General features: G+C 43.0%; 1 protein-coding gene across 1 annotated transcript in view; it reads right to left on the minus strand.

The window, feature by feature from the left end:
* Positions 1-1,437: 1,437 nt before the first annotated feature.
* The window catches only part of SYN2 (synapsin II), a 446,027-nt gene continuing 424,897 nt past the window's right edge, over positions 1,438-22,567 (minus strand). The window contains exon 13 of the mRNA XM_073592359.1: positions 1,438-8,369. Coding sequence (XP_073448460.1) covers positions 8,234-8,369 — 136 coding nt within the window. The 3' untranslated portion in view covers positions 1,438-8,233. The remainder of the gene's footprint in view (positions 8,370-22,567) is intronic.

Here is a 22,567-nt window from a genome sequence, read left to right on the forward strand (position 1 = left end):
TTATAACCCTTTGTATAGTTTGATCCTCACTCCTAGATTGTAAACTCTAACGAGCGGGGTCCTCTGATTCCTCCCATTGTGAATTGTATTGTAACTGTAATGTAAAGCACTGCGCAAACTGTAAATCCTGTATAATAATAATAATAATAAACTAATATCGACTTCTACAACTCCCTCCTCATTGGTTCACCATTACAGAGACTATCCCCCATTTAGTCCATAATGAATGCTGCTGCCAGGCTTATCCACCTTACCAACTGTTCAGTGTCCTCCACCCCTCTCTGCCAATCCCTCCACTGGCTGCCACTCACCCAACAAATAAAATTCAAAGTACTAACAATAATTTACAAAGCCATCCACAACTCTGCCCCCAGCTACATCACTAACCTAGTCTCAAAATACCAACCAAGCCGCTCTCTTCGGTCCTCCGAAGACCTCCTGCTCTCTAGCTCCCTTGTCACCTCCTCCCATGCTTGCCTCTAGGATTTCCCCAGAGCTTCTCCCATCCTTTGGAACTCCCTACCCCAATCTGTCCGACTGTCCCCTAATCTATCCATGTTTAGACAATCCATGAAAACCCTTCTCTTTAACTAGTTGCCGCCTGCCCATAGTCAAATGACGGCAGGACGGTGCGGCTCTCGTTCTGGGATAACATCATATGACGGCGTCCCAGAACGTCCGCTCTCACACGCCGATCGCGGCCGCGCCTTTTTGCTATGACACGGCCCGACCCGATCTCTGTAAAGAGCCGCGTCCGCGGTTCTTTAACCATGTGATCGGCTGTGTCCAATCACAACCGGTCACTTGTGAACACAGAGATGCTGGTAATCAAAGCTCCTCGCCTCACACTGACAGAGTGTGTGGCAAAGAGAGCCGATCAGCTGCATCTCCTCACAGGAGACATCTACATATGTAATCAGGGCACTGATCATCAGTGCCCTGATTACAATAGCGCCACCAGTGCCACAAATTAGTGCTAGCGATGAGTGCCTACCAGTGCCAGCAATCAGTGCCCACCACTGCCAGCAATTAGTGCCCACCACTGCCCACAAGTGCCACCAATCAGTGCCCATTAGTGATGCCAGTCCATGCTGGCTATCAGTCCCACCTATTAGTGCTGCCCATCAATGCCCATCACTGCTGTCCATCAATGCCCATCAGTACCACCTATCAGTGCCCAACAGTGCCACCTATCATTGCCAATCAGTGCCACCTATTAGTGCCCATCAGTGCCACCTAACAGTGCTCATCAATGCCACATATCAGTGCCCATAAATGCGGCATATTAGTGCCTCCTCATCGGTGCCACCTAATCAGTGCTCATAAGTGCCGCCTCATCAATGCCCACCAGTTCAGCCTATCAGTGCCGCCTCATCAGTGCACATCAGTGAAGGAGAAAAATTACTTAGTTTCTGTCAGTAAATTTTGTAATTTAGTAAAAAAAAAAAAAATTCACATTTTTTGGTCTTTTTTTTTTTTTTTTTTTTTTAGTAAAAAATAAAAAACCCAGTAGTAATTAGATACCACCAAAAGAAAGCTCTATTTGTGTGAAGAAAATGATAAAACTTTCATCTGGGTACAGTGTAGCATAACCGTGCAATTGTCATTCAAAGTGCGACAGCGCTAAAAGCTGAAAAATAGCCTGGGCAGGAAGGGGGTGTAAGTGCCCTGTAGGCAAGTGGTTAAAGAAGCCTATCCTGCTTCTAACTAATACACTGTTTTACTTTCTCCATCAGCTCACCCCCCACAGCTACTACCTATTATCAATTGACCCTCCCTCTTAGATTGTAAGCTCTAACAAGCAGGGCCCTCTGATTCCTCTTGTACCAAATTGTAATTTAACTGTAATGTCTGCCTTCATTTTGTTAAGCGCTATGCAAACTGTTGGCGCTATATAAATCCTGTATAATAATAAGAGATCTCACATTGGCTAATCATTGGGATTATTTTCATCTCTATTGTGACCTGGTAGAATCATGGGATGAATACAAATGCCTTCAAATCCATATCTTCATGTTTCAAAACATCTTCTAACACAGCTATGATTTCCCACCTGAAAACTTTACTTATCGTCGTACTTACAGTATTTAAGGGCTATATTCTCAGTACTGCTACTCATGTAAAAAGGTTTTAAGATTATATAGGGGTTTCATCACTGTATGGTATCAAGCATGCAACTGTGTAGAACATGGGATGAGACAGATATAATTTATGCATTTTTTAGGAGTACTTCCACAGTGTAAAGTCCAGATTTGAGTGGTTTCCTAAAGCCTAGTGGACACTATCAGGTTGGACACTCAGGTCAGAGCTGCTGTACTAACAATCTGACGTTAGTACAGTGATCTCCCCTGCTGAGCTATTGTGTTGTGACACAGGGACGGCCCCCTGCCAGAACACTCCGGTCAGTACTCTCAGCCATTGGCTGAGAGTGCTGATTGGGAGCCGGTCAGCGGCTGGTTTTCCAGTATGCTCATCCAACAGAAGCCGGCCAAACTTCTGTTGGACCGGCTGCCATACGAGCGGGCCAAATGTCGGACAGTTTTTATTAAGCTGGCCGATGTCGTTCCATATTCGGCTTGTGTGTACTAGGCTTTACCTGGGGATTTCAAGCTTCAGAACAGAAGATATAGCGAATTGTATCAACCTGAGTTTTTCCATTAGGACAGTCTTGACAACAGGAACTGTTTAAGGTAAGAAACACATGGTCAGGCTATGGACATTCAGGTATTTACATATTTTTAACAAGCAATAAATGCAATTTCAAACAAGCCCTCACTGAGGTCTTTCAAGTTCTTCTCTCAGCTGCTCAGCTCACTCTGCTCCTAGAAAATAAAAATATAGAAAGTTCTTAAAGAGGAACTTCACTAGTTTCTGAAAAGATTAAAAGTCAGCAGCTACAAATACTGTAGCTGCTGTTTTTTTAGTAAAAAGTCACTATCCAGCCCAGGGATTCAGTGCTGTCCTCACCCGGGCTGGTTCTTCACCAGTTCACCGGTTTTCGGCTCCCATCTTGTGGGAAGCCGTCTCTGATTTCCTGGTTTTCACAGCCAGCTCCTCACTGCGCATGCATGAGACGCGGTACACTTGGTGTATGACATGTCCAAGGAGGTTGTGGGCGATCGGGGGGGTCAGCTTATGCTCTGTTTTCCTAGGTGAGCAAAGCGGAAGAGGGAGCAGGTACCTGGCAGAAATAGGTACCCATTACTTGAAAAATAAAAAGTTTACTATGTGAGAGAGGAGAGGGGGGAGGAAGAGAATGACCAGAAATTCACAATTTTAGGTGAAAGGTGAAGTTCTGCTTTAGTCACTGCAGAGATGGGTAAGTAGGGTGAGCTAAGCTACTGACTTGAATGACTTTAGTGAGGGCTTGCTTAAAATTTTATTTACTACTCGTCACAGATTGTTAAGAAACTACTTACCTGTTTCATGAAGCTGCTCCCCTGCTAGCCAGGAGAACAAGATGTTGCCTCTTCGCTAGTGATGGAAATTTGATACTGTTCCAGACCAGCTAGTGAACAATTCCAAAAGGGTAAATAGAAGGCTCTTTTGGTGATTATACTGCATATGATGTGTTGCCAGCAGCAGAATAAATTGTGTGATATACACTAGCCAAAACACAGATATTACTTAAAGGTCAGATACATTTAGAATTAGCTGGATGAACAAAATGAGAACTTTGCTTCGTGCTTTTACAATCTGATGTACACATGTAAGCTTTTGTGGAGTGAGTTTTTGTTGTTTAAACCTAAGGAGCCTACCATAAAAATATTATATGAACCACTGGGAACATATTATGCACATTTGTGGTTTCTTTCACTGTACTCCAAATACAAATACTCTGTTATAATGAACCATTTAGTCATGCGTTCAGGAACCTGAGCATTACTCGTACATATTCGGAATTCCCCTAAATGCAATAGTTATTTTCTCATGAGTCTATGTGTGTTTTCATTCATTCATTCTATTGTAGGTGGTATTTTCTTGGAAAGATACAATGCTGCATGCACACACCAGCTAATTCACGCTTCTCCAGGTTATTACAAGCAAGCATAGGTCTTAAAAGGGCTTTGTTAGCTGCATAGGTTGACAACCTTATCTGAATGGTATATTTGTGACACACCAGTAAAACTAATATAGGAAAGACTTTGGGCTCTGCTCAGGAAAACTGGTCACAATGGCTTTTCTGCTATCAGCAGATATCTCATAACTTGCCTTAAGATACTACCACTGAATATTTGTTTTAGACAGCTCTGGTCTTACACTACTATATGTGTTATGCAGTAGTTCGCTCTATTCTTGTTATCTATTTGTCTTCCATTATTGTACTCTACGCATGGCAACCACCTACCCATGGTAATTTGTTCTTTACTCTATTGCATCTCTTGGCACTATTGTATTTAAATTTTAAAATTCAATAAAACTATTGAAATCAAAAGTAGAACTAATACTCCAGGGCCCAAAGCAATCTTCCTTGATCCAAAATACAGTGTAATTTTTCCTAAAAAATATGCCTTGCATCCATCTTTAATGTTTTTATCTTCACCACCCTCCCTACTCTGCAGCCCATTAGTCCCAGGCTCAGTGTGAGGTCAACAGTAGTTGACAACAGCATCTCTTTCTAATGTATAAATGCCAAATGCTACTACAACTCCCATCAGCAGCTGAAGCCACTGAAAAATTAATAAATTCTCCCATCCATGCTAAACTGTGTGGATGCTGGCTATAGTATGCAGATAGCCATGGTATTCATGGTTTCCGTGAACATGAATGGTGGCTGTATCTGATAAGATGAGGTCAATGTTCAGCCAATAATTTTCCATCCAACTCAGTCAATTTTTGCAGTTCCACCCATGGCTTGGATATCAGCTGATTTAGTAGGAAGGTCGGCAGCAGAGAGGCTGGATGGGACAGTTTGCTCAATAACTAGATGAGTAGGGGAAACTGTAACCCTTCACTGCTAGCATTTTGGTGTATGGCCTCGGAGTTGGTAAAACGAAAGTACATAGAAAACTAGTCTACTAACAAAATGTGCACACTGTGTAGGCACAAAAACGAGGACCCAATGAGATTGGAATGCCAGGAAGGGTGGTAATTTAGAACTCTTTATACACATGAATGTGTTACTGACAGCAGCATGATATGATGATCTCTACGTGCCGCCCCTGACCCGTATTGGTTATGCAGAAATCTGTTTCTAAACTTCAGGGCTTAAGTGCCTGGTGCTACAATATTACAGTGAACATACCCCTCAAGTGTCCAGAAATTTCACTAAAATCCCAGTGTCCCATGATCTCCTGCCTGACCATGTCTGCATAGTTCTTGTGAACTCACACTGTCCCCTTGAGTTTATACATCACCCTAAGGGGACAGTGTGAGTCTATGTGATACACAGTGCAGTTTCCATCCACACCTTAACGGAACAGTGCAAACTTGAATAAATGAAGTGCGGCTGCTAATCACACCTTGAGACATTGTAAAGTCAATAATCTGTGGTGCACCAGTCCAGCGCACAGTACCATATGAGTGTGTTTTTTACTTAAAGTTTAACCACTTCAGCCCCGGAAGAATTTACCCCCTTCCTGACCAGAGCACTTTTACGATACGACTCTGCATTGCTTTACCTGACAATTGTGCGGTCGTGTGACGTTGCACCCAAACAAAATTGACGTTCTTTTTTTCCCACAAATAGAGCTTTCTTTTGGAGGCATTCGATCACTTCTGCGGTTTTTATTTTTTGCGCTATCAACAAAAAAAGAGCGACAATTTTGAAAAAAAAAAGAAATATTTTTTACTTTTTTGCCATAATAAATATCCCCCAAAAATATATAAAAAATAACTTCTTTCTGCATTTAGGCCCATATGTTTTCTTCTACATATTTTTGGTAAAAAAAAAAAAAAATCGCAATAAGCGTATATTGATTGGTTTGCGCAAAAGTTATAGCGTCTACAAAATAGTGGATAGTTTTATGGCATTTTTATTTTTATTTTTTTTTTTTATTAGTAATGGCGGTGATCTGCGATTTTTACCATGACTGTGACATTATGGCCGACACATCGGACACTTTTCACACTATTTTGGGACCAGTGACATTTATACAGCGATCAATGCTAAAAAATGCACTGATTGCTGTATAAATGACACTGGCAGGGAGGGGGTTAAACACTAGGGGCGATCAAGGGGTTAAGTGTGTCCTAGGGCGTGATTCTAACTGTGGGGGGGAATTGCCTCACTGGAACATGACAGAGATCACTGCTCCCGATGACATCTCTGTCATGTTGCTAGGCAGAACAGGGAAATGCCTTGTCTATATAGGCATGTATGTTCTGCTGCTCCGTGACATGGTCGCAGGCCCTTGGACATCGAGTCAGCGGGTTCTGCAGGCACGCTCACGGAGTACACGGCAGGCACACGCATGCCCACTAAGCCGTGTCTTAAAGCGGACGTATTTGCCCAGCCGTGCCATTGTGCCGACGTACATCGTCGTGCGCTGGTCGGCAAGCAGTTAATAAATGTATATGCTTATACAGAAAACACTATCATTGTTCAATCTTTCATTTTTTGAGCACCTGTGGAGATTTAAATATGATAAATGACATGGTAAGGAAAAGTGGAGGTATAGGAAGCCTTTGGAGAAATATATGGATTCATCTTGGCTTGCAATATCAATCCAGGCTATAACATGCCCTTAAAGGGGAATGCGCATCCTGACCTAGTTTCAGTTGGTCCAAGCATCAGGTGAGAAGTTTGAGGTGGCGGAGTGTGCAGCACATGGTTATTTCACCAAGGGCGGCCCATCTATTAGGAGCGCAAGTGCGCCACCCCCCTAATCCATGTGTCTGGCCCCTATTCTACATGCACCAGCCATCACTGGATTTCACTTTAGAAAATTGATGTGAAGCACAAAATCGATATATATACAAAATTGGGATTGTCACAATGTTTTAAACTACACTGAATTTATATGTTTTGTTTGGTTCTTTTTTTATGGTCACAAATATGTGTATATAACTGCTGCGCTTTATCATAAGAGGCTTAATATAACGCTGGAGGTTATCCCACTGACACAAATGCTGGGGATTTGTTTGTATTATCTTACCGACACCAAAGCTGGGGATTGTTTTATGAACCCACCACCCCAATGATGGGAACTTTTTTTTTTTACTATTCCACTGGCACCAATGCTGGGACCATTTATTTTTTTGTATTATCCCTATGACCTCAATGCTGGAGAATAATCCAGGGGTTCTTTTCACTGACAGCAACCATTAGGCATTACGTTTCTCTGATGCCACTGATGCCGGGACAATATTTCATGGACCGCTGACACCAGGGCTTTTTATCCTCTAACAGAAGGCCGATGATGGGGCATTCTTGCCTGCCTCTTACCACTGGGCGTTCTTTCCCCAACTGACCATTGATGCCAGGGTATTCTCCCCACTACTAACTTCAAACACATGGGCAATCTTACTGCTACTGACAGCTGATGCTGGGAATACTTTACTCCCACTGACCAGCAATGGGCAATAACTTCCATAAGGTATTTACTCCAAACATCTGCACTCATATAAGCTATGTTTTATGTTCCATACTGATGATCGCTGCTCTATGCTATGTTGTATGTTACATTATCATTACTAAAGATGAGATTGCAACTGGTTTTGGGTCTGAACTTGGAGTCAGCTGTTATTCCTGGTCCAATGAGCTGTAGGCAGGGGATTCCCTATGTATGTAAAGGAGTAGGGATGCTCATAACATAATTTGATGGCCACATGGCCATATATTTATTTCATTGCCATTGAGCACGCTACATGAGCCGCCAGGGCGTTCCGCTTTCCGATGTTCAAAAGTTGGGAGTTATGCAGTAAATGTTGCTAGTTCACACACTTGGCATTTTTGTAATTTTTTTGTTATTTACAGAGCAAAATTGTAACTGAAATGCAAGACGTTTTGAGGGAAGTGTAAGGATCCTGACAGCTAGCAAATTGCTTATCACTCTACTATAAATTTGTACATTAGATGACATCTGCAATATATCATGGAAAGTTTACGGAAACTGATTGAAGAGTTTGAAACTTGACATTCATGTAGGTTATACATTGATATTGGTTACATTTTACAGAATTTGCTTAGAAGCAACCAGTAATTAGCACAAACGTAGGAGCCAGTGAGAAGCGTAGAAGCCTTTCTTTTCTGAAGCTTATTACACAGAACTGGCTATGGCAATCTGCTCAATTATTCTGAGAATAGACTGGCAAAAGACTTCCTCAGATTGCGGATAGTGTCTGCTTTGGCTTCATCCTCATTGCTTGTCGATCTGAAGAAGGATGACTGGGTGAAGTTGAAGGCATTGGTCAAAGACTGAGACTTGCTAAATAAACATCAGAAAAAAAAATGATTACAACCGTGTTTTAACAGGAAAATAAATGATACCTTAACAGCTAAGACCACACAAAACTAACGTCTTGGTTATGAGATGAAGCACATTTTACTTAACTGAAGACTTATCTCATTGATATAAAATAATGTAAGAGAAGTCATAGCAAGCACCTGTGGCATGATTGTCTGTTTTACAAAGCCTTCTTTGTGAACTTATCACACAGCAGCGCACATTATGGCCCCTTTCACACTGCCACAACTTCAAAGTCACATGATTTTGCCACAAATTCAGGGAATGCCTGTGTAACTCGCATCAAAGTCGGACCAAAGTAGTACAGGGACTACTTTGAAGTCAGTGCAACTTGAAGTCGCACAGATATGAATGGTACTTATTGGAAATCATGGGGTATGACTTGTCATGTGACTTTGCAGTCCCAAGTTGCAGGATAAGTCGCACAAGTGTGAAAGAGGCCTTAGGATAGCTCTAGTAAATATTTATGCAAAGAACAGCAAAAAGAAAGTGTAATGTTATATTTTCCCTGATATCTGGAGTGTCCTTCACCAACATGGCTCTCTGAAATTTTTTTCAGAGAGTGTAGTGATACCATTACCTCATTGCCATTCTATTTTTTCTAAACATAAGGGCATATGAATAAGATTATTTAAATCATGTTTTTTAATATAGGTGTATAGGATAAATATATACACTCAATGGCCACTTTATTAGGTGCACCTCGCTAGTACCGGGTTTCAACCCCCTTTTGCCTTCAAAACTGCTTTAATTCGTGGCAAAAATTCAACAAGGTGTTGAAAACATTCCTCAGAGATTTTGGTCCATATTGACACGATAGCATCACACAGTTGATGCACATTTGTCGGCTGCGCATCCGTAATGTGAATCTCCTATTCCAGCACATCCCAAAGGTGCTCTATTGGATTGCGATCTGGTGACTGTGGAGGCCATTGGAGTACAGTGACCTCATTGCCATGTTCAAGAAACCAGTTTGAGATGATTTGAGTTTTGTGACATGGTGCATTATCCTGCTGGAAGGAGCCATCAGAAGATGGGTACACTGTAGTCATAAAGGGATGGACATGGTCAGCAACAATACTCAGGTAGGCTGTGATATTTAAACAATGCTCAATTGGTATTAAGGGGCCCAAAGTGTGCCAAGAAAATATCCCCCACCCCATTACACCACCACCAGCAGCCTGAACCGTTGATACAAGGCAGGATGGATCCATGTGTGAAAATCCCAATATATCAGCAGTTTTTGAAATACTCAGACCAGCCTGTATGCAAGTATGTGCTGTCGGCTGAAGTCACCGAGCAGGTCAAGGCCCTGGATCGATCCTGACGTTAAAGTCGGGATCCACCCAGATTCCTGAGTGTCAGCTGGCTCAGCCTCTCAGCGAGTTGCTGGGAGACTGAGCCAGCCACTCCCGCCCCCTCCACAGCCCAGGGCTCCAGTGAACGCTGGAGGGGCAGAGTAGAGAGCAGGTGAATGACAGGCTTTGGACATTTTATCATCCATTTTTTTGGAAAGTGTGTTTTACCGTTAAACCCTTAAATAAGGATTTTTGTTCGGCACACTGTACTAACCATACTAAAATGCAGAAGTATGAATGCAACCTTACAGGATCTTCATTGACAATGAATCATGATTAAATATGTTTATTTCTAGCAAATGAAGAGATCAAAATCAAAAATTAAAGAGGAACTGAATTCTGGTGGCTGTGCCCAAATAAGGCAAACATAGAGCAAAGGACTGGGCACCAGTGTTGCCTATGTCTCCCTGCAGCTGATTTTTCTCCATTGCTGCCTTACCATGCCTTGTTCTGTACTGTATCTCTGTATGAAGGTATCCATGTTGTTACAAGCAGGATTTTGCCTCCTCATTCTATAGTCTCCACTCTCCAGCAAGGGGAATGGTGACATGCAGTGATGACATCAACAAATATCACGCAAAATTTCCTGAGAATAGCATTCAGAAGTAGCAGGTTCTTAGATCTCACACTGCAGATACACTGTACAACTATGAGGCTATAGACACAGAAGTGCCTAGGCACACCCATGTACAGTGGGTACGGAAAGTATTCAGACCCCCTTAAATTTTTCACTCTTTGTTATATTGCAGCCATTTGCTAAAATCATTTAAGTTCATTTTTTTCTTCAATAATGTACACACAACACCCCATATTGACAGAAAAACACAGAATTGTTGACGTTTTTGCAGATTTATTAAAAAAGAAAAACTGAAATATCACATGGTCCTAAGTATTCAGACCCTTTGCTGTGAAACTCATATATTTAATTTAGGTTCTGTCCATTTCTTCTGATCATCCTTGAGATGGTTCTACACCTTCATTTGAGTCCAGCTGTGTTTGATTATACTGACTGGACTTGATTAGAAAAGCCACACACCTTACAGCTCACAGTGCATGTCAGAGCAAATGAGAATCATGAGGTCAAAGGAACTGCCTAAAGAGCTCAGAGACAGAATTGTGGCAAGGTACAGATCTGGCCAAGGTTACAAAAAAATTCTGCTGCACTTAAGGTTCCTAAGAGCACAGTGGCCTCCATAATCCTTAAATGGAAGACGTTTCAGACGACCAGAACCCTTCCTAGAGCTGGCCGTCTGGCCAAATTGAGCTATCGGGGGGGAGAAGAGCCTTGGTGAGAGAGGTAACGAAGAACCCAAAGATCCCTGTGGCTGAGCTCCAGAGATGCAGTCGGGAGATGGGAGAAAGTTGTAGAAAGTCAACCATCACTGCAGCCCTCCACCAGTCAGGGCTTTATGGCAGCGTGGCCCGACGGAAGCCTCTCCTCAGTGCAAGACACATGAAAGCCCGCATGGAGTTTGCTAAAAAACACCTGATGGACTCCAAGATGGTGAGAAATAAGATTCTTTGGTCTGATGAGACCAAGATAGAACTTTTTGGCCTTAATTCTAAGCGGTATGTGTGGAGAAGCGTGGTGGCAGCATCATGATGTGGGGGTGTTTTTCAGCTGCAGGGACAGGACGACTGGTTGCAATCGAAGATGAATATGGCCAAGTACAGGGATATCCTGGACGAAAACCTTCTCCAGAGTGCTCAGGACCTCAGACTGGGCCGAAAGTTTACCTTCCAACAAGACAATGACCCTAAGCACACAGCTAAAATAACGAAGGAGTGGCTTCACAACAACTCCGTGACTGTTCTTGAATGGCCCAGCCAGAGCCCTGACTTAAACCCAATTAAGCATCTCTGGAGAGACCTTAAAAATGGCTGTCCACCAACGTTTACCATCCAACCTCACAGAACTGGAAAGGATCTGCAAGGAGGAATGCCAGAGGATCCCCAAATCCAGGTGTGAAAAACTTGTTGCATCTTTCCCAAAAAGACTCATGGCTGTATTAGATCAAAAGGGTGCTTCTACTAAATACTGAGCAAAGGGTCTGAATACTTAGGACTATGTGATATTTCAGTTTTTCTTTTTTAATAAATCTGCAAAAATGTCAACAATTCTGTGTTTTTCTGTCAATATGGGGTGCTGTGTGTACATTAATGAGGAAAAAATACGAACTTAAATGATTTTAGCAAATGCTTGCAATATAACAAAGAGTGAAAAATTTAGGGGGGCTGAATACTTTCCGTCCCCACTGTATCAGGAAGTGCACTGCTTTTTTTTGTGAAAACAAGATTTAAGGGTACTGCTTAGGCACAGTAACATTTCTACAGTAGATGTCCCCAGTAACATAACAAATGTTCACTTTGAGACTTTAGGTCCACTTTAGTGAATTCCTTATAATGTGGCAGCTTCAGCCATTGAAGCAAGACAAAAATGGTAATTCAACTGTAACAAAAATTTTGGGTAGCTAAAAGGAAAATAGATAGTGAAATATAAAGTGGACCTAAAATCAATGGTACTATGGCTAATGGTTGTATTAGCTTTTCTATATTACTGCTCAAGTACATACAAAAAAGTATTGTTGGGAGTTAGGCTACTTTGTCTTGAGTGACAGTACTGAAAAAGAGGACCTTAACAACCATAGAGTGTAAAAGTTAAATATGCTTTTTCTGAGGGGAGAAGAATGATGATTTGCTGATGATGCTGATGACCACCGTACACATATCAGCTTGGCCTGCAGATTTTACAATTTTGGGGAAATTGGCATACATGGGCGTACTTCAGCATACACCAGTGCAAGGGCTGTGTTTTCCCTCATTGGGATGCACAGGTGTTTTGTCAAAGACCAGTGAAAAAGTAGTCTTTTTTTCCATGCTGCCACTTATAAGTGCCATGTGTTTATGCTGGGAACGCACTTGATCCTACATTTCCAGCACAGAGACTGAGTGTCACTGACAGCTTCTGGTCTCAGAGAAACAATTAGGAGCTGGTATGAGGGGGGTGTGTCCATTTCTTCCTCTCAGATCTCAGATTACACTCAGCTCTCTGCTCTATACTGTGCAGTGGATAACATCAGATTCCCATCCCCTGCTTCTGGAGTTGAGAAATGCTGTGTAAAATGTGTGCTTTTAGGAGGCTGGGGCTGCAGATAAACAGGCACAGCTTATGTAGTATGATTTGTTTCATCTCTGTGTATCACCTGAGGCTAGTCAATTCACTGGGTATATGTGAGGGTTTACAACCAGTTTAACTACTTTCTGACCATGCTTTAGCCAAAAGACGATTTACAGCATGGTCATCTAGTTCTGCGGGCACACGTCAGGCATGCTCTGTGACCGCAGTGTCCTTCAGATCCAATCACAGCAGCCCTTTACCATGTGATCAGCTGTATCCAATCACAGCTGATATAAACAGCCATGCCGGGTTATCGGCAGTCCTTTCCTCCCACGCTGTGTCTGTGTGAGGAAAAGAGAGCTGTTAACCAGAAAGCCTGTCAGTGCATTGTTTACACTGATAATCAGGGCACTGGTCATCCGTGCCCTGATTATCAGTGCAGCCCCATCTGTGCCAACTATTAGTGCAGCCTATCAGTGCCCATCAGTACAGCCTATCAGTGCTGCCTATCAGTGCCACCTATCAGTGCCCATCAGTGCTGCCTCATTAGTGCCCATCAATGCTGCCTCATTAGTGCCCATCAGTGCAGCCTATCAGTGACTATTAGTGCAGCTCATCAGCGCACATCAGTGAAGAAGAAAAATTACTTATTTGCAAAACTTTATAACAGAGTCTGAGAAAAACGTTTTTGTTTTTTTTTCAAATTTTCTGTCTTTTTTTTGTTTGTTTAGCAAAAAAAAAAAAAAAACTAGTGGTGATTAAATACCACCAAAAGAAAGCTCTATCTGTCTCAAAAAAATGCTAAACATTTAATTTGGGTACAGTGTTGCATGACCGCGCAATTGTCATTCAAAGTGCGACAGCGCTGAAAGCTGAAAAATTGGCCTGGACAGGAAGCGGGTGAAATTGCCCAGTATTGAAGTAGTTAACTGTGTCAGTATGTGACAGTAAAGTATAATATATTATATAAGATGTATGGCTCTTTTTGGACAAGGTGTGACAGTTCAGTCATCTCTGGTCAGAAGGAATAAAATATTTTCAGATTAGTGACTAAAACCAAGCACTTCCTCCTTTTTGAGTGATCTCCACTGGTAATAACCGCATTACACTCACGTGATAGGATGTGTTTCTAATAATATAACTGCTTAGCACTGAATGCAAAATTAGGAAAGATCATTTTGTACTGTTACATAATGCACTTGCAGGTGTAAAAGACGAAAATACTGTTTAAAAAACTAAAATCATGCAGTTTTAAAATCTGCAACTTCAAAGGCAAAATACACACTTAAAAAAGTGCTTTAAAATTTTGATTGTATATGTATCCAAGCTACAAGCTAACATATGCCAAAGAAGGAGGGGAATTGAATTTTTTTAAATATATCCCTGTTCTACTGGCAGTGGCAGGGTATCAGGCATCGTTAAATGTAATTATATTTACTTAAAGGTGTTGCTGATATACAAAAACGATTATTGAGTTATGTTCTCTGGTGCTGGCTCCTTTAGTTGAGATTAATGTATTGTAATAATTTCAAATATGTTTCTGTAGAGCCATTAAATGAAAGCAAACGTAAAACGCATAAATGGAAAAAGAAATGTAACCATTAATTTACCAATTCTTTGTGTATTTTCTATTTATGATTGTGCAGAAATTTTAAACACTGCGTTTTATGAATTATTTATCTGCCTCAAAGCTGCTGCCCATACATTATACAATTTTCAATTTCCTTTAGATTTACCTTCAACTATGTACTACAAGGGCCCGATTGCATACAAATTGAAAGCATTTAGGTTTGCCCTCATATTATATGGTTTTGGTAAATCGAAAGAAAAATTGTACAAAAAAACAGTGTAATGTATTGCCAGCCTAACACACCAATGTTATAGTATAGATTGATGATGATTTCTAAGCCATTGTAAAATTTAGCTTAGCGCCATCTCAACGAATTGAAGTGTTATTTTTATTGCATAATATGTTCTGGTGCCAGAGAAAAGGATAAAATAGCAGCCTCTAGAACTGAGCGATCAGCAGTCTTTGATCTCTTAGTTCTCAGTGTAGAGCAGGTAGAGGACATTCTAGATGAATATGTTGTTTTTTTTTTTTACATTTCTGCACTTCTCTTTTAACCTTTAAGCTCTTGAAGTAAACCAAGAGGTTCGACTCAAACATCGGGTGTTCGCCCATTTGCCGAATTTACAACATTAAGGGGCGTTCGCGGGAAATTTGAGCGCCCGCAGAACACCCCATAATGAACTGCGGGATCGTCAATGCACTGCGATCCTGCTTGCTTTGGCCAATCACAGCGCGCGCCTCACACTATGCAAGGCCCTTGTCCCAATCAACATGGGGAGAAGGTGTTTTGGGGGGACCCCAAAACGCCCTCCCCATGTTGAGGGCATGTGGCCTTGTACGGTTCAGGAGGGGGGGGCGCTCTCTCGTTCCCTCCCTTTTCTTGCAGCCTGCCAGGTTGCGTGCTCGGATAAGGGTCTGGTATGGACTCCCACACCATTTTTTTTTATTTTGGCGTGGGGTTCCACTTAAAATCCATACCAGACCTGAAGGGCCTTATATGGATTTGGGGGGCGGGGGGCATGCCATTTTTTTACATTTCGAAGTGGGGTTCCCCTTAATATTCATACCAGACCCAAAGGGCCTGGTAATGGACTGGGTGGGGGGGGGGGTTCAATTATTTTTCAATTATTTTTATGTACATTTGTGCTCATAAGGTTACATACGCTGGCAGAATGTATGATTTCCTGGCTATTTTTTAGAGAATATGAATGACAACACAAAAATAATTCTTTCACTCACAGTTAGTGTTTGGCTGAAGCCATTTATTATCAAAAAACACAAATAACTTCAGGTGAAATACAGGACTCTGAAAACATATGGTGTGGCTGTTTCAAGATGCACAATAAGGAGGCACTTGAAGAAAGATGGGCTGCATGGTTGAGTCGCCAGAAGAAAGCCATTACTACGCAAATGCCAAAATTTTCCAAAAAGACTCATGGCTGTATTAGATCAAAAGGGTGCTTCTACTAAATACTGAGCAAGGGTCTGAATACTTAGGACCATGTGATATTTCAGTTTTTATTTTTTAATAAATTTGCAAAAATGTCAACAATTCTGTGTTTTTCTGTCAATATGGGGTGCTGTGTCTACATTAATGAGGAAAAAAAATGAACTTAAATGATTTTAGCAAATGGCTGCAATATAACAAAGAGTGAAAAATTTAAGGGGGTCTGAATACTTTCAGTCCCCACTGTATATATATATATATATATATATATATATATATATATATACATATATATATATATTTATATATACACTGCATCCAGTGTAGCCTAAATCTACAGTGCATTTCGTGGTGTACTATCTCTAATATACTTCAGGCGGTGTATTTATATATATATATATATATATATATATATATATATATACAGTCTAATGTATGTATATATATATATATATATATATATATATATATATATATATATATATATATATATATATACACACACTCTGCATCCAGTGTAGCTTATATCTACAGTGCATTCTGTGGTGTACTGTTTTTACTACACAATACAATGCAGCCTTAGTACAGTTGTTACTACTTTTCTGGTGGTGTACACAGTACACAATACAGTGCAGTTGCTACTACACTTCTGGTGGTGTACACAATACAGTGCAGTCGTAGTGCAGTTGCTACTATTTTTCTGATGATGTACACAGTACACAATACAGTGCAGCCATAGTGCAGTTGCTATTACTTTTCTGGTGGTGTACACAGTACACAATACAGTGCAGCTGTAGTGCAGTTGCTACTACACTTCTGGTGGTGTACACAGTACACAATACAGTGCAGCCGTATTGCAGTTGCTACTACTTTTCTGGTGGTGTACATAGTACACAATACAGTGCAGCCGTAGTGCAGTTGCTACTACACTTTTGGTGGTGTACACAGTACACAATACAGTGCAGCCGTAGAGCAGTTGCTACTACACTTCTGGTGGTGTGCACAGTACACAATACAGTGCAGTGTGGCGTTGCAAAACAAAATATACATCATGTCCGAAAGCCACCAAGGAGAGGCAGACGCTCACAGGCCACTAAAAGAGGGCAAGCAGCCTCCATGTCTACAGTCAACAGTGCTGGTCATGGACATGGTGCATCCTTTGCAGGTGGCTGTGGGGCACGCTTGTCCTTTTTTTCTGCTGCTGGCCATGTTATTGAGCCAGAACATGCAGAAGAGTTGGTGAAGTGGATAACAAAGCATTCCTCATCCTCCTAATTCTCTGTCACCCGGGCTCATAGTAGTTTGCCTTCCAATGCAGCTGCCAAAGCGGTCTATTCCACTGCCTCCTTGTCCACAGTCACTCCTTCCATAGCCCCACCATCATGCACAGAAGAGTCTCCCGAACTATTCGACCACAGTGTCGGGTACATGCTGCTGAAGGATGCACAGCGATTTGAAGGTTCCGATGTTGGTTCCCAGGTTGAGGAAGGGAGTAATGTGAGCCTAGAGAGAAGGGGTGCCCAAGAAGAACAAGAAACTGGCAGTCATGTTCCCCCAGCTGCAGCACACTGCCAAGTTTGCTCCAGTGACGAGGAGGGAGGGGATGATGAGGTCACTGACTCTACTTGGCTGCCTGATAGAAGAGAGGAGGAGGAGGCGGCACAACTCCAATGAGGCAGGATGTCCTCTAGGGGGCAGCTTAAGGGCAGCCACCCTACTGCATCACACCTCAGAGCTCCGCAGGTGCAGGGCGCTGCTGATTCCCCGCTGATTTTGAAAAGTTCCGTGGTGTTGGCTTTTTTGACACGTGTGCAGCAGATCGCACCGTTGCTGTTTGCAACCTATGTCTGAAGCGGATCAAGCGTGACCAGAACAGCAGCCGCTTTGGCACCACATGCTTGACCAGACATACGACGACCTCCCATGCAGTCCGTTGGCAACAGCACTTGAAAAAGACCCACATCAAAGAAAAAGGCGGACTTCTCCTTGATCCTCATCTGTGATCTCCAACCCTACTATACCTCCAGTATACCTCCAGAGAGGAATGAAGGTATAGCAATAGGTGTCCCAAGTACTTGCAGCCAAACTGCTATCAGTACACCACCATCTGATTTTAGCAGGCAAATTTCCCTAACCCAGTTGCTAAACTGTAAAAAAAATTCAGTCCCAGCCATCCACAAGCTCAGCATCTGAATGCTAGCTTGGCCAAACTGCTAGCACTGCAACTGCTGCCTTTTCAGCTGGTAGACTCTGCCCCCTTTCATGAATTTGTGGAATATGCTGTACCTCAGTGGCAGGTTCCAAAACACCATGTCCTTTCACGGAAGGCCATTCCGGCTCTCTACCGGCATGTGGAAGGCAATGTTTTGGCCTTGTTGGACAGGGGCGGTCAGCAGTAATGCGCATATTACCACTGACTCATGGTCTAGCGGGCATGGGTAGGGACGTTACTTTTCCTTCACAGCGCACTGGGTAACTCTGCTGGCAGCTGGGAAGGATGCTGGGAAGGATGCAGGACAGGGTTCGGTATTGTTGGAACTTGTTCCGCCACTACGCCTCCAAAATGCTAGTGGTGATTCTGCCACACCTCTCTCATCCACCCCCTCCTCTTCTTCTTCTTCCTCTATGGCTTCTTCTGCAGATTCGTCCTCTGAACCAGCAGTGCTCCGTAAGCGTTCAAGGGGCTACGCAAGCACTTAGGCAAAAAGATGCCATGCGGTGCTTGAGTTGGTCTGCTTAGGGGACAGGAGCCACACTGGGGCAGAGATTCTGTCAGCTCTGCAGGGGCAGGCTCAGAGGTGGTTGACGCCACGCCAGCTTCAGCCAGGAATGGTTGTATGCGACAATGGCACCAACCTTCTCTCTGCCCTCCGACAGGGACACTTGACCCATGTTTCATGTTTGACACACGTCCTGAATTTGGTGGTGCAGCGATTCTTGAGCAGGTACCCAGGCTTACAGAATCTCCTGAGGCAGGCCAGAAAAGTCTGTGGTCATTTCCACCGATCATACAATGCCAGTGCTCTGCTGGATGACATTTAAAGGGAATGCAACCTGCCCACCAACTGCCTCATTTGTGACAAGCCCACTAGGTGGAACTCAATGTTGGCAATGCTGCAGCGGCTGCACACACAGCAGGGGGCCATCAATGAGTACCTGTGTGAGTATGGCACCAGGACAGGGTCAGGGAAGCTTGGCTTCTTTTTGCCACACCAGTGGCTACTGATCAAGGATGCATGCACTATTCTGTCACCATTTGAGGAAGCCATGAGGATGGTGAGCAGCGACAATGCATGCATCAGTGATACTGTCCCTCTTGTCTTCCTGTTGGAGCACATGCTTCGTGGAATAATGAACAGGGCACTTGAGGCAGAACAGCGGGAGGAAGAGGAGGACTTCCTTACCTCTCAAGGCCCCCTTTATCCAGATAGTATTCCTGCAAACACACAGGAAGAAGAGGAGGAGGAGGATTGTGCCAGCATAGACATACATGGAGGATAACACTCAGCAGCAGTCTTCAAGGATGGTTTTCAGTCCCCAGAAACCCAAGGAGTTGTACGTGGCTGGGAGGAGGTTGTTACGGATCATGTGATCCTTGGTGACCCAGATCACTCAGAATCGCATGCCTCTGCAAACTTACGCTGCATGGCCTCCCTGATTCTGCAAAGCCTGTGAATGGACCCTAGGATTTGTGGTATCAAGGAGAGGGATCATCACTGGCTAGCAACCCTTCTTGATCCACATTACAAGGGTAAGGTTGCAGAACTCATCCTGCCTTCGCAGAGGATGAAACATCTTCAAGAGGCCTTGAAGGAAGGTTTGTGCAATGCATTTCCAGACCCTGGGAGGTTACAATTTCCTGGTGCTGGACAACGTGTTACTGAGGCTTCGTTCAGTCAGAGGAAAAGCGGTGGAGAAGGTGGCCGGCTGACCGATGCCTTTAGACAATTTTTCAGTCCCCAGCGCCAAGGTCTGATCGGTACAAGCAACCATCGCCAGCGCCTGCATTACATGGTGCAGGAATATCTAGGGGCAAGAGGGTTACTGGGTCTTGAGGATGGACCACTGGCCAGAACTTTCTCAATATGCAATTGAGCTACTGGCCTGTCGTGCATCCAGCATTCTTTCTGAACGCACATTCAGTGCTGCTGGAGGGTTTGTAATGGATCATAGAGTGCGCCTGTCCACAGACTCTGTTGAAAATGGATCAGTCTTGGATCAGCAGCTATCAAGCACCTGATGCTGATAGCTGATTGATTTTTGTATGGATGTGGGATCCCTTGAAGACTGCCTATGCTGAGTGACTATCCTATTCCTCGTCAATCTTGATGATGCTAGCTTCCAACAATATTTTTGGTTAGGGCACCACCACCACTGCCCCAATTTTTCTGTCCCTGTTTAACAATTTTTGATCTAATATTTCACAGCAGGGCCCGTTCCTGCGCACACCAAGAGTAACTGTGAGGGCTTACAGTGTTGTGGCACCACCACCACCAAAGGCCCAATTTTTCTGCCCCTGTTTAACAGGGGTATGCAATTACAGTTTTTGATCTAATATTTCACAGCAGGGTCCGTTCCTGTGCCCAACAAGAGTATCTGTGAGGGCTTACATTGTTCTGGTACCACCAACACCTAAGGCCGAATTTTCTGCAGAGTATATAGGGCAGGCTGTATAGTATACATACTTCTGTTCAGAGTATATAGTGCCTAGGGGCCCCCCATGCCATTTTTTTTTTAATTTGGGTGCGGGGTTCCCCTTAATATCCATACCAGACCCAAAGGGCCTGGTAATGGGGGGGGGGGGGCATGCTGTTTTTCTCAATGATTTTCATCTTCATTTGATTTTCATTTTGCTGTGGCACTGTTCTAAACACGAGAAAACTGCGTCACCTTACAGGCATACTAAAGACACCCCCCAGGCACGATATTTAAAGGAATATTTCATTTTTATTGTTTCACTTTAAGCATTATTAAAATCACTGCTCCCGAAAAAACAGCCGTTTTTAAAATTTTTTTTTTGCATTGATACATGTCCCCTGGGGCAGGACCCAGGTACCCAAATACTTTTTATGGCAATAACTTGCATATAAGCAAGTTAAAATTAGCACTTTCGATTTTTCACATTCGTGTCCCATAGACTTTAACGGTGTTCGCACAAATTTTTCGCCTGTTCGCATGTTCTGCTGCAAACCGAACCAGGGGGTATTTGGCTCAACCCTACCTGTCACTATACAGTTTGTGTCTGATTTGGCAAAGACAGTACAGACAATGCATATACAGAGCCTTGAAAAAGTATTCATATCCCTTGAAATTTTCCACATTTTGTCACGTTACAACCAAAAATGTAAATTTATTTTATTGGGATTTTATGTGATAGACCAACAAAGTGGCACATAATTGTGAAGTGGAAGGAAAATGATAAATGTTTTTCAATTTTTTTTGACAAATAAATATTTGAAAAGTGTGGTGTGCATTTGTATTCAGCCCCCTTTACTCTGATACCCTTAACTAAAATCTAGTGGAACCCATTGTCTTTGGAAGTCACCTAATTAGTAAATAGAGTCTACCTGTGAGTAAGTTAATCTCAGTATAAATACAGCTGTTTTGTGAAGCCCTCGGAGGTTTGTTAGAGAACCTCAGTGAACAAACAGCATCACAAAGGCCAAGGTACATACCAAACAGGTCAGGGATAAAGTTGTGGAGAAGTTTAAAGCAGGGTTAGGTTATAAAAAAATATTCCAAGCTTTGAACATCTCATGGAGCACTGTCCAATCCATCATCCGAAAATGAAAAGAGTATGGCACAACTGCAAACCTACCAAGACATGGCCGTCCACCTAAACTGACAGGCTGGGCAAGGAAAGCATTAATCAAAGAAGCAGCCAAGAGGCCCATGGTAACTCTGGAGGAGCTGCAGAGATCCACAGCTCAGGTGGGAGAATCTGCACACAGGACAACTATATTGTTAAAAGAAAGCCATAAGAAGTTCCGTTTGCAGTTTGCGAGAAGCAATGTGGGGGAAACAGCAAACATGTGGAAGAAGGTGCTCTGGTCAAATGAGACCAAAATTTAACTTTTTGGCCTAGAAGCAAAATGTTATATGTGGCAGAAAAACTGTGACAGCTGGTGCTCAAAATTTTTGGGGGGGCGCAAAAATTTTTTTGAAAAAAAATCATCAATTGCAGCTACTGTGCCATCAAACGCTGCCACTGTGCCATCAAATGCTGTCACTGTGCCATAAAACACTGCCACTGTGCAATCAAATGCTGTCACACTGTGCCCTCAAATGCTGCCACTGTGCCATCAATTGCAGCCACTTTGCCAAACGCTGACACTGTTCCCATTAAACGCTGCCACTGTGCCATCAAACGCTGCCACTGTGCCATCAAATGCTGCCATTGTGCCCATCAAACGCAGCCACTGTGCCAAACACTGCCACTGTGCCCATCAAATGCTGCCACAGTGCCATCAAATGTTACCACTGTGCCCATCAAACGCTGCCACTGTGCCATCAAATGCTGCCACTGTGCCATCAAACGCTGCCACTGTGCCATCAAAAGCTGCCAGTGTGCCCATCATATGCTGTCAGTGTGCCGTTGAATGTCCCAAGTGTGACCCCCGCCCACTCGCCGTCTGCCCTGCACTTACCCTGTCTTAGTGGGGCAGC

Source organism: Aquarana catesbeiana, linkage group LG07 (genome assembly GCF_042186555.1).
Source record: "Aquarana catesbeiana isolate 2022-GZ linkage group LG07, ASM4218655v1, whole genome shotgun sequence".
Classification (NCBI taxonomy): Eukaryota; Metazoa; Chordata; class Amphibia; order Anura; family Ranidae; genus Aquarana; species Aquarana catesbeiana.